This window comes from Chelonoidis abingdonii, chromosome 1 (assembly GCF_003597395.2).
Source record: "Chelonoidis abingdonii isolate Lonesome George chromosome 1, CheloAbing_2.0, whole genome shotgun sequence".
In the NCBI taxonomy this organism is placed as follows: Eukaryota; Metazoa; Chordata; order Testudines; family Testudinidae; genus Chelonoidis; species Chelonoidis abingdonii.
Genome location: NC_133769.1, coordinates 94,594,911 through 94,607,074, shown reverse-complemented (window position 1 = coordinate 94,607,074; position 12,164 = coordinate 94,594,911). Strand labels below are relative to the sequence as shown.

The 12,164-nt window shown below is 43.1% G+C and overlaps 1 protein-coding gene across 7 annotated transcripts in view; it reads right to left on the bottom strand.

Annotated features, from left to right (window-relative positions):
* Positions 1-765: 765 nt before the first annotated feature.
* Positions 766-12,164, bottom strand: part of ATF7IP (activating transcription factor 7 interacting protein) — a 168,689-nt gene continuing 157,290 nt past the window's right edge. For all 7 annotated transcript variants that reach the window (XM_032789056.2, XM_032789057.2, XM_075067672.1 and 4 more), the window contains 2 exons: positions 8,584-8,696; positions 766-6,980 (listed from right to left, as the gene is read on the bottom strand). In XM_032789056.2, the coding sequence (XP_032644947.1) occupies positions 6,564-6,980; positions 8,584-8,696 (530 nt within the window). In that variant the 3' untranslated portion in view covers positions 766-6,563. The remainder of the gene's footprint in view (positions 6,981-8,583; positions 8,697-12,164) is intronic.

Sequence of the window (12,164 nt, the reverse complement as noted above, 5' to 3'; positions counted from 1 at the left end):
GGTATGACTACTTCTGCAGGACAGTTTTCCCCCATCCCTGCACTTAGAACTTCGGTCTTCCCAGGCCCTGCTCCTGCAAAAACTTATGAAAGTACTTAACATTACACACTATGAATAGCCCCATTGACTGGAACAAGACCACTTAAAAATGTGTAAAGTTAAGCAGATCAGTAAGTCTTTGCATGTTCAAGGCTCTAATCCTTTAGGCTGAAGTTTGCCAGAAGCTGGGAATGGACAACAGGGGATGGATCACTTGATCATTGCTGTTCTGTTCATTCTCTCTGAAGAACCTGGCATTGGTCACTGTTGGAAGACAGGATGCTGGGCTAGATGGACCTTTGGTCTGACCCAGTGTGGCCATTCTTATGAAGTTAAAAAAACGTGTGTGTGGAGGGGTGGGGGGTTAAATGTCAGTGTCCTGGTTCCTATTCTCCACTTGGGTTCTCTTTGCTGTTGTGAAGTGCTGTAGGTGCCTTGAACTGCAGAAGAGAAGAGATGCCGAAGCAAACCTTTTGAGAAGGCTGGGCAAGTAAAAATGACCGTTAGTGGTCCCAGAAGAATTTCAGAGCCCAATCTTTGCTACTCAACAATCTGGAGAACGTGGTGATAGGATTTAAAAATCTGAATTATTGGCGCTCACCCCAGACATCCCCCTCACATCCCTCCCAGCCAACTGCATCTTCAGTGAGGAAAGAGGCACATCTTGCCATTTGAGAATAGGACTCTCCTAGGATGAGTGGAACCAACCACAGATGACTCACAGTGTTAAAAACCCAGTAGTTTATTTCAAAGTATAAATTTCAGGCTTTTTGGACAAAACCCCTTTACAGGTAACACTTATACACACACTAATCTACAATACATACAAAAAATGGGGACAGCTTGCAAGTGCCCAGTTTAAATTGGACATTAGATAGGTCCTACATTATCTTTATTTACATGTCCAGCTGCGAAAGAAAAATCATGTTGTGAGTCTCCTACAAAGGATATTGTACATGTGTATTTTAATGGCTGATAAATTACTAAAGCCAAACTAGACCCCCAGATGCCTACACAGTTACCGTATTTACAGATATAACCCATTAAATCCAACAGCTCTTTAAATATTTTTTTAAAAAAGACTGCTCAGGCTGCACAATAAAATGAGAAACAAAATCAGTTTTAATAGATTGATTAGATCTGAAGATGAAAAATTAAAAAAAAAAAAGATTCATTTTCATTCTCCATCTATTTCTATTTTTCATGCTCCCCCCCAGAAGCTGGTTGAAGGGGATCTTGGTTGCAGGACTGGTTAGACTAGCAGCCTAGCTTGAACTCCTCCGAACTGCCAATACTTTTGTACTTGATGCCCACCCCTACCCAAAAAGAAAAGCCAAATTAAAAAAATATATATTTAATATGTCAAGCCTTTATCTTAAAAATCTGGATAGATTTTGTTGTTGACTAAACGAAAATACTACAAAGTTTGTAAGAAAGCGGAATCACAGCTTAGTTTTATACAGTGTTTGCAGTACTCTGATACTGAGACACTGCTCTTCAGGGAACGAGAACCAAACTATGGAGTTTTGGCCTGTCCTTTCATGTAATATGATTTCTGGTTCATTAGACACTTTAGGCCAACAGCGTAAGAGAACTGACCAGGTTTGTTACGGTACGGTACTGTGCTCAGATCCTAGCAATTCTAGAATTACTGGGCCCAATCTTGCTCCCCATGAAGGTTTTGCTATTGTTTTCAAAGGATGCAGGATCAGACCCTTTGTGTGTAAGGTGAAGACAGCACAGGTATTGCCACCTTCCCACCCCATGCTAAAAATTCAAGTCAGGATGGGCAACTGTCTCAGTGCCAGTGCTAGATAATCTCTAAAACTCACTCAGACATGGATGGTGCCGTAAATAGTTTGGTGTAGCAGGTTTTTAATATCAATTGCTACTCAGGGGAAGCTGGTCAGAGCATTTAAAAATATTTAACACATGCATGACTACAGGCATAAAGAGAATTGTACCCTGCAATTTCCACAGGCTGCTGGTGCAGGTACAATGATGCATAGACACACATTGTGCCTGCAGGTTACAAATCAACGTTTTAGGTCTTAGTTGCCTGAATTTGATAAAGCTTTCTCAACATAAGCTGAGAAATGAAGTGGGGGACAGGCAGGTCAGTGGGGCTGTGGCAGAGGGATATTCAATGGAAATTAACAGCATTTTGCTAACAGCACCCCACTTGTGTACAGAAAGGAAACCAATCTCATTTCTCTCCCAGCAAGAAACTGAATTAAATTACACTACTTATAACCTGGAAATCAGATCCCAAGAACTACATAAAAGAAAAAAACATGTCAGAAATGAAGGTGGGAAAAATAGAGCTAAAGATACAGTACTGTATTTCTTAAAACTTGGAGAACAAGCTCCATCTTTGTATTGTTATATACACAGTGGCAAGAGCAAAAACCGTAAGCAAGGAGCAGCCACACACTATAGTACTGAGAACATGGTGGCGGAGGGGAACCTCTGACAAAGTGCAAAACAGAGATTAAAAACAGCCCTGCCCGTTAATGTCACTTAGATATTTTAGTACATTTAAAAACAAAACAAGTGTTGAGGCTTCCAACAATCCTAATGGGGACAAACACTTCCACAGAGAGCTCCAGCCTAAAAATGCACTTCATTTACAGTCCTGTATTATGCAGTCTAGGAAATATTTTTTGTAATACTCTGAAAGAAGGTATTTTGCAGTGTAACCTGTTATTCCAGAATGTCTGTTACAAGCAGAATTTTTTAAAACAGTTTTATTGCTTCTATGGGCTAACAAGTCTAAAACAAAAAAGAAACAGAAGTAGCCACAACAGGGTAATGTAGGGGGCCACAGCCTGACTTCCAGCTGAGGAGCTCAGCACAGCTCCTATTGGCTAACAAACAGAGATAATGACCATTGCAGAGAACAATTCTATTTTGAAAGTGACACTGTAAAATGGCATAATGAGGTCTCCTATTTACTGTCTCTGATTTCCAGATCAGCTAACTTGGAAGCCTCCAAACATAGTCAGGTATCAAAATCAAACTATGTTCCTGCTGATTCACACATTGTCACCACCAACTAAAGATTCAGCACTTGCAATTTATTAACATCTCTTTGGGTGAAGCAGAATCATTCTCCCATAGTTGTGTTTACAGAATAAGCGGAAACTTTTTAGTCACCCATATGGCTAAAACACATCAATGACTACTACACAGACTGGGAGCAGATCTGCTGAGCAGGCCACTTATTACAGTCACTTTTCAGACTTGAATCGCATCTTACTATTTTGTAAATAAAGCCAATTCACCCAGTTCTGCTGCTTCCCACAGTTCCCTTCAGGGCCACTGAATCAGCTTGAGATTTAAAGAATTGTTCTTCGCTGCATTTCCATCTTTCTTTGTCAGAGCCAGTGCAAGGAAGTTTAGTGTCCTAGGCAAAACTTCCACTTTGTGCCACCCCCACCCCCAGCTAACCCCGTCCCCTCATGGCAGCTAACCCAGCCCCCTACCCAGGGATCCCGCCCCCCCAGCAGCTACCTCCTCTCTGTGGCAGCTAACCCCGCCCGGGGAGAGCCCACTTCCACGGCAGCTAACCTCGCCTGGGGAGGACCCCCTCCCCCGCCACATGGCAGCTAACCCTGCCTGGGGAACCCACCCCAGCTCACCTCAGCTCCGCCTCCTCCGCTGAGCACGCCAGCACCGCTTTAATTCTGCTCCCCCCCCAGGCTTGCGGCACCTATTACAGGAGATTTAGAGCGTGGGGGTGTGTGCTTAGTGGAGGAGGCAGAGTGGAAGTGATCTGGGGCAGGGAGCGGTTCCCATGTGTGCCCCCCCCCCATTACTGCAGGTAGCCCTCCCCGCTCCAGCTCACCTCCACTCCACCTCCTTGCCTGAGCGGGCTTTTAGGTGCCCCCAACCACTAGGCACCCTAGGCAGCCGCCTAGTTTGCCTAAATGGTTGCACTGGCCCTGTCCTTTGTTTAAGCACACAGTCCAACTAAAAACAAGTTGCACAATATCTCCAACAAACACAATGCGAGGACATTCCTGATAACCACCATTTCCATCAGATGAAAGGAATGGAAAGTTAGCCAAGGGGACCTCTCTCCAACAAGACAGGGCCAATAACAGTCAAGACCTGAATGAGAGCAAAACACATATTACAGACATGCTCACATGTGCATGGTATGGACTGGAGTCACAATGGAGAGGATGTTAAACAAGCAGAATCCATCCCTAGGGTGTGGGTCCCCTCCTGCCTGCTTTTGAACTACAATCTCTCTTTGCACTGAAATGTCCTCCACCTTCCTTTGGTACTGCTCCAGACAGCTGATTAAAAGTAGTCCAAGGAGAACTAAATATGTCTAAATGGCCCTAAGATAGTCACTGTAAAAAGACAGTTGGCTGCATTAACTTTATATAAATAGCCTAAAACATACAATTAAGCAGGTCTTATCCTTGAAGGTGGCAGACAGAACAGTGGATAAAATCCAGAAAATTTCAAAGCATTATTGATTATTCGCACCAGGGAAATGGAGGTGGCTGTTGTTCAGTGGAGGGTTAAATACTGTGGAAAAAATGAACAGGTGTGAACCTTCTCTTGGGATACTTGAATTCCTAAACATTTATTCACTGAGACCAGCGATATTCCTGACTACAGCTGCTAACACGAAAGATAAAACAGAAGTTCCACAAGAAAGACTGCTTCTTGTTCATCTGAGAGGAATGAAAATCCCAGCAACAGGAAGAGTGATGGGCATGCGAGAGCATAAATGTTACATACAAAAGATGGGGGCCCCATAGGGGGCTTTACAATACAGTGTTATTTTACTGACACAAGTTCTTTAGAAGAACAAAATAAAGAACCCACACTCCCCAAACACATTTTATTAGCATATTCTGGCATTTAGACTTTCCAACCTCATTTTATAGTTCAAAATCCAGTAGTTTCAAGGGACAAGAGAGCAAAATGGCTTCTACTGTGGCTGGGCAAGGCAGTGAAATGGGTAAAGGATGGCTCCTTTCCCTGCCCAGGAAGTTGTTTGACTCTGCTGGGCAGGAAAGATGACAAACCAGCTCTATTCTTCCGAAAGATGGCAAGGTAGAATCTTACTTGCCACATGTGTGTGTAGGTCTGTGGGTCTTTTCAAATCAAGCCACAATAAATGCAGGGTGGAAAAGCAGCTTTCGTTTTGGTCCAATTCATAAGCATCATGAAAGGTCCTACTGAAGTCTGCACTTGCTCTACAACTTTTGGGCCAATGGGTGAAATAAAAGTTTTCCAAAACCGTGTTCTGGATTTGGTTGTTTATCCAGTGGAGATGGACTAGGAGCTGGGAGAAGAGATGGGGAACCAACATTATCTTGATACTTTTTTGTATTAATACAGCATCCATAGCATGTGGGATGAAATGGAAGACTTTCAGTGCCACACAGAATTCCTTTGGCCAATCTAGCATGCAGCCTTCCCAGGAGAACAGGGAAGGGTGCTGATGCAGAATACTGTCTGTATAACCTACTAACCATCTTCACGGGATAAAACCAGCCACTCAAGAACTGCCTGTTGCGTTGAATGATATCACAGGGGCGAATGAACCCAGAGATACCAGTGCTAGACTTTCTGGGGACTGTCAGAATACAGCAATTGTATTGGGGCCAGGAAGAGGAGCAGCAGCAACAGGAGGCTAAAAGGGTGAAGAAAAAAATACCACATCTAACCAACACAACAGAGATCTGGCTACATTTATTTCTGAAATTACTCTTTAAGGCACAAAATAAATTTAAAAAAACAGGGCTGGAAGTATGAGGAGGGGGCAGAGAATTATCTGAGCTACAAAGAGAAAACGTGAATGAAGTCTCTACAAACCAGCTTCAGACCTGATTTGATAATACTCCCAGATTCTAACCGGGATGTGGGGAGCGGAGAGTAGTGAGGGTTTTTTTGCACCACCTCCAGATTTACACACACCCCTCCTGCACTGGACAGACTCAAGATTTCTTTCCTTCTGAAGAATGGACTTGTTTATAAGATGAAACCAAACTACTCAATCTTCCAGTTCAAAAGAAGTCAGACTCAGAATCCTTTCCCCTCACAACCTTCTTACTGAGTTGTAGGGAGCAAGTGAGTCTGTTCCTGTCCTCATGTTAGCGCCACTGTAACTGTTCAGCACGTCACAGACGTGTTGTGTTTGCTTCGGGCAAACTGTGCAATGTATGATCCTGTTCCCAATCTGAAGCAGAATCCCAGTTGTCCAGAATCCCCTTGGATAAAGGGTAGGTATCTCTGAAAAGAGCAGCCATAAGGGAAGAGGAACATTTAGATTTCAAATTCCCAAGGCTTGAGCTGTCCAGAAAAATAAGTTCTCTTGCTGCAGGCTGAGAATAAATTTTGCTTTGGATTCTCAACAGATGTAGTGTATCACACAGGGCTGTCCAAAATAATCCTAAAGAGAGTGAACTGAACAGTGAATTTCATGTATGGGATTAAAATCCCAAACTGGAGTCACTCTTGATAGTGGGAAAGTTTTAATGGCTCCAAAGGTCTCTGGTTTAACTGCTCTGGGAAGAGATCACATCTGTGGACTGGGGGTCACAGAAAGGTCCAAAGCGTCCATAAATATCCTTAGCCCGAACTGCAAAGTAATATTTGCTGCCAGATACAAACTGTGTGAGAGTGCATGCCATAGGCAGCGGGAGGGCCTTTACCTCTCCAATCTTCTTCCACTGGGAAGGCATGGTGGCACTCGGGTCCTCATGGTAAGCATACAGATGGTAACTGTCCACGCTGGCACAGCTCCGATCCACTTCCATGACACTCCATGACAGTACAATACCATTCTGGCTCTGCACTCGTGCCAGCTTCAGCTGTGGCTTCTGAGGCACGGAGGTGCTGGCAGCTTCAGGGGGCAGGCGTGGTGGTTGTGGGGCCTCTGGCAGTGGTGCTGGGTGCACAGGACGTGGCGGCTCCTAAGGGACATACAAGGGAAAAGAGAAAAGGTCACAGTCTGTAATGAGGGCAGAAGGATGCACACATCACTGCTTCCAACACAGATGCATTCTGAAGGCCTGACCCAACACACTAATTGAAGTCAATAGAAAGGCACCTATTGACTTCAACAGGCATCGGATTAGCTAATAATTAAACTAGAAGAGCTTGAAGGTCCCGTGTTTCAAGGCAGGTAAGGCCTGGGAAGATCTGAACACAAGGCCCTCTCTTACCAATGGAGCTGTATTTGAAGTTCAAACCAGTGACTGTTCAAAAAGGGTATTTGAGAATTACCCTTTTATTTACCCACTGCCTTTCTCCCCAGGGTAGGATGGGTGAGTTTAATGGTCTCCCTCAAGACATCTTGAGTTCCCAAGAGCAGGGAAGGTTTCCAAATAAAACCAGACCTGTTTTCACTGGAATTGTGTGTGCGTGAGAGAGAAAAACAAATATACATACATTTCTGGCCACATTATGGAGTTAATTAAGATTAGTTCAGAACTGGACTATAAAGTCCTGCCACATACTACATGTCAGAAACCTTACAGTGTGAAATTTCACATTGGGCTAGTTTTTATGCACTTTCAATTTGCTATACAGTTTGTGTTTGATTTTTTTTAATAAATTTGTCTGGAATTCGAGCCTGGCAATCAGATTCGTTTTGTGGAGGGATAATCATTAACAGCTGCTATCCCCAGAACTCCATGGACAGAGGTGATGCTGATGTCTAACAAGACGTTTGATTCCAACTCTACGAAACAATAAAATGATAAAAAAATAAACCCAGTGGCCCAGGCTCTCTGCTGGTGTAAACTGACACAGTTCCATTTATTTTAATGCAGCTGTCCCCAACTTATCCCAAGCAGTCAATCTGACCCAGTGTCAGCTATAATGGAAAAGACAACTCACTCAGAAGGGGTTAAATTCAGCATTACAAAGAATGGAAAACTAAAACCCAGTGCCGACCAAGTTATTTTCAAAACAACCCTGAATAAGGAGTGGATCACATTGTGTCCATATACAATGACCACCCTGCACCCAGATACAAACACCACTAATAACTGTGCTGAGAAACTGCAGGAGCCAGAGCCCTCTCATCCCCACAAGTGATAATCTTTGGCACAAGAAATGACTCGCAGGCAGAACAGTGAAGAGAAATTTTTATTATTTGAGAAATTGTCCATGATTTCCATTGTAACTATCCCTGTTCACAGCTAAGATCACAGACCGTATTCCTTAATCCCTTGAAGACTTGAGCTCTTTGACCTAGCACATTTTCTCAGCACACCCTGATCCCAAGAGGGCCCTGGCACACATCTAGTATTAAAGTGTAGCAATTCTCAAACTGCTATGTAGGCCACTGGGGCTTTGTGGCGCACTTGCTAATGGTGAGCTGGCAGGTCACATGGGTCTAACTGCTCTGGTTGTGGCAGCTTTGTGAATGAAATCGGAGGAGTCCACAAGTCCTCGACTAACATGTGGTCCACACTATGAAATAGTCTGAAAACCCTTTATGTTAAGACAAACCTGTGAATAGTGACACAAATGTGGTGGCACTTTGAAGCAATGGATAACTGTACTTACAGCATGCACCTGTGGTGGCCGGTGATGCACCGTGAGTTGAGGGCCTCCAGATCCAAGGGTTAGCCCATTGTTCACAACATAGGCAGTTGTCTGAGGCATTCGCACTGTCAAACCTACAAAGACACCAGAGGGAGAGAAGAGGTACAGTCAGGACCCTGAGTAGTCAGTTCTTCGGGCCAGCCAATCAGAATGCCAGAGGACTGACCCTTTAGGAAAGCTAAGTAAGTATTTTTTATGAAACTGCTCCTCAGAGAGCTGGAAAAGGCTAGAAGGGATAGGCCCCAAAAGGGGAAGGAGGCACAGAGATGCTTCTCTCCCCCACAACAATTAGGGAGCGAGAATAAAGCAGGTGCACATGTTGGGCAGGGGCAGAAGAGCAATGCTTGAATGTCCATCCCAGGAGCCAAGAATCCTTAGCAGCAACACAAGAAGTGAAACAAAAGATTCTAGACCATTCTAGACCAAGATTTGAGATCATGAGAGAAAAAGCAGATTAATTTGGGGCCCAAGGAGGGGGAAAAAAAGCAGAAACCCACTGCAGCAAAATAATGTTTGCCCAGTGTACCAGTGGCAAAAAGCTGCACTGTGGATAGCAAAAAGAACTGTGTTTCATCCCATCTGAGAAGTGTTCATCCACAGAAGGCCATGTGTGTTTTTTATGAACACTTACACACATGAACTGGCATTAAATGAGGCACTATAGAGAACCCTGGCTAGGGATGGACTAGATGACCTTACAGGTAAGTGCCTAGGAATTGTGATAACTACCAAGAAACTGTTACTTACCTTACAGTAACTGTGGTTCTTCATGGTGTGTTGTCCCTGTATATTCCACTCTTGATGCGCATGTGCCCCATGCACTCAAGTTCAGATTCTTTTGGCCAGAACTATCTGTAGGGGGCTGCCCCTGCACCCTGCGTTTCTTTGTGCCTTAGCCAAAGGCACAATGGGTGGTGTGTCCTCATTCACCCCTCGGTTCCTCACCAATACAGAATCCAGGTACTCCACAGTAGCAGGGAAGGAGGGCAGGTCAGGGAATATACATATACAGACAACACATCTTGAACGACCACTGTTACTGTGAGGTCAGTAACATTTTCTTCTATCTATATATAGTCCACTGTTGGTGACTCACCAGTAGTGACCTAGATCACAGGAGGTGCGTGCTAGGAATCTACCTGAATGATTGTAAAACTGCCCTACCAAAACAAGCATCAGATCTTGATATGTCTACTACAGATCAATTCTGGGTAAATGTCTGCACTGAACCCTAAATAACTGCCCTATATATCTCTAGTACTGGAACATTTCTTAAAGAATCTACAGCAGCTACTTGGACTTCTCTCATACAGGGAGCTCTCACTCTCAGTGGTGGATCTAAATTTGTTATTTCATAGCACAACGCAATATATGTTGAAATACAATCAGACAGGTTGATATAATTTGGCCTTTCACCCTATCCCCATAAACTACAAATAATCTCAGGGAATACCCTAAATGGCTTAGTTCTATTCAGAAAGAAAGAAGGCACCCTGGTGTGTAAAGTTTAGTTTCCCTCGACAGCAATGTGACTTTGGAAAGAAAATAAGTAGAAATATTACTTGGTTGAGATGGAAATCAGAGACTACCTTCGGCAACAACTTTGGGTGAGGTCTCAAGGTTACTCTATGCTTAAGAGAAACAGTGAATGCAGATCCTGCCATTAGAGCTTGTATTTCTCCTATGCTTCTGGCAGATGTTATTTCTACTAAAAAGGCTGTTTAATGTTAACCTGGAGCAGGGAACACATAGCTCAAATGTGGATCCATTAACCCATCAGTACAATGTAGAGATAACAAGGAGGGAGAGATTCTCTGACTGGGGATATACTCTCATAACACCTGTGAGCTGGCAAACGAGGTGCTACCTCATGCCAAGATCCCCATGCCTCAACTGAATATTGACAAACACAGAGCTGGAATCAGTCTGTCTCACCTGCGTGTTAATATTCTTAAAATAGGTATTAGAATTCCAATATGTCTTTTTTGAGGTGGGGTGACCACATCGTGGATTTATATAGAGGCAATATGATATTTTCTCTTATCTATCCATCCCTTTGCTAATGATTCCCAACATCGTTAGCTTTTTTGACTGCTGCACATTGACTGGACGTTTTCAGAGAACTATCCACAATGACTCCAAGATCTCTTTCTTGAGTGGTAACAGCTAATTTAGACCCCAACACTGTATATGTATAGTTAGGATTATGTTTTCCAATGTGCATTACTTTGTATTTATCAACATGAAATTTCATCTGCCATTTTGTTGCCTAGTCACCCAGTTTTGTGAGATCCTTTCGTAGCTCTTCAGTGTCTGCCTGAGACTTAACTATTTTGCGTAGTTTTGTATCATCTGCAAATTTTGCCACCTCATTGTTTACCCCTTTTTCCAGGTGGTTTATGAACATATCGAATAGGACAGGGCCCAGTACAGATCCCTGGGGGACAGCACTATTTACCTCTCTCCGTTCTGAAAATTGACCATTTATCCTACCCTTTGTTTCCTATATTTTAACCAGTTACCAATCCATGAGACAACCTCCCCTCTTACCCCATGACAACTTACTTTACTTAAAAGTCTTTGTTGAGGGCCTTTGTCAAAGGCCTTCTGAAAAATCTATAGCCACTGGATCCTCCTTGTCCACATGCTTGTTAACCCCCTCAGAGAATTCTAGTAGATTCCTAATTCTGTTTTACACTTCATTTGCCAGAGTTTATGCTCCTTTCTATTTTCTTCACTAGGATTTAACTTTCACTTTTTAAAGGATGCCTTTTTGTCTCTCACTGCTTCTTTTTCTTTGTTGTTTAGCCACAGTGGCACTTTTCTGGTTCCCTTATTATGTTTTTTAATTTGTGGTATACATTTAAGCTGAGCCTCTATTATGTTGTCTTTAAAAAGTTACTTCCTCATTTTTGTGTAGTTCCCCCTTCTGAAATTAAATGCTACAGTGTTGCACTGCTGTGGTGTTTTCCCCACCATAGGGATGTTAAATTTAATTATATTACGGTCACTATTACCAAGTGGTCCAGCTATATTCATCTCTTAGACCAGATTCTCTGCTCCACTTACGACTAAACCAAGAATTGCCTCTCCTCTTGTGGGTTCCAGAACTAGCTGCTCCAAGAAACAGTCATTTAAGGTGTCAAGAAACTTTTATCTCTGCGTCCCGTCATGAGGTGACATGGACCCAGTCAATATAGGGATAGCTGAAATCTCCCATTATTATTATTGAGTTTTTTATTTTTATAGCCTCTCTGATCTCCCTGAGCATTTCACAGTCACTACCACCACCCTGGGTCAGGTGCGTGGTAATATATCCCTACTGCTATATTATTATTAGAGCATGGAATGACTATCCATAGAGATTCAATGGTACGGTTTGGTTCATTTAGGATTTCTACTTCATTTGATTCTATGCTTTCTTTTACATACAGTGCCACTCCCTCACCAGCACAACCTATTATGTCCTTCTGATATATTTTGTACCCTGGTATTACTGTGTCCCATTTATTATCCTCATTTCATCAAGTTTCTGTGATGCC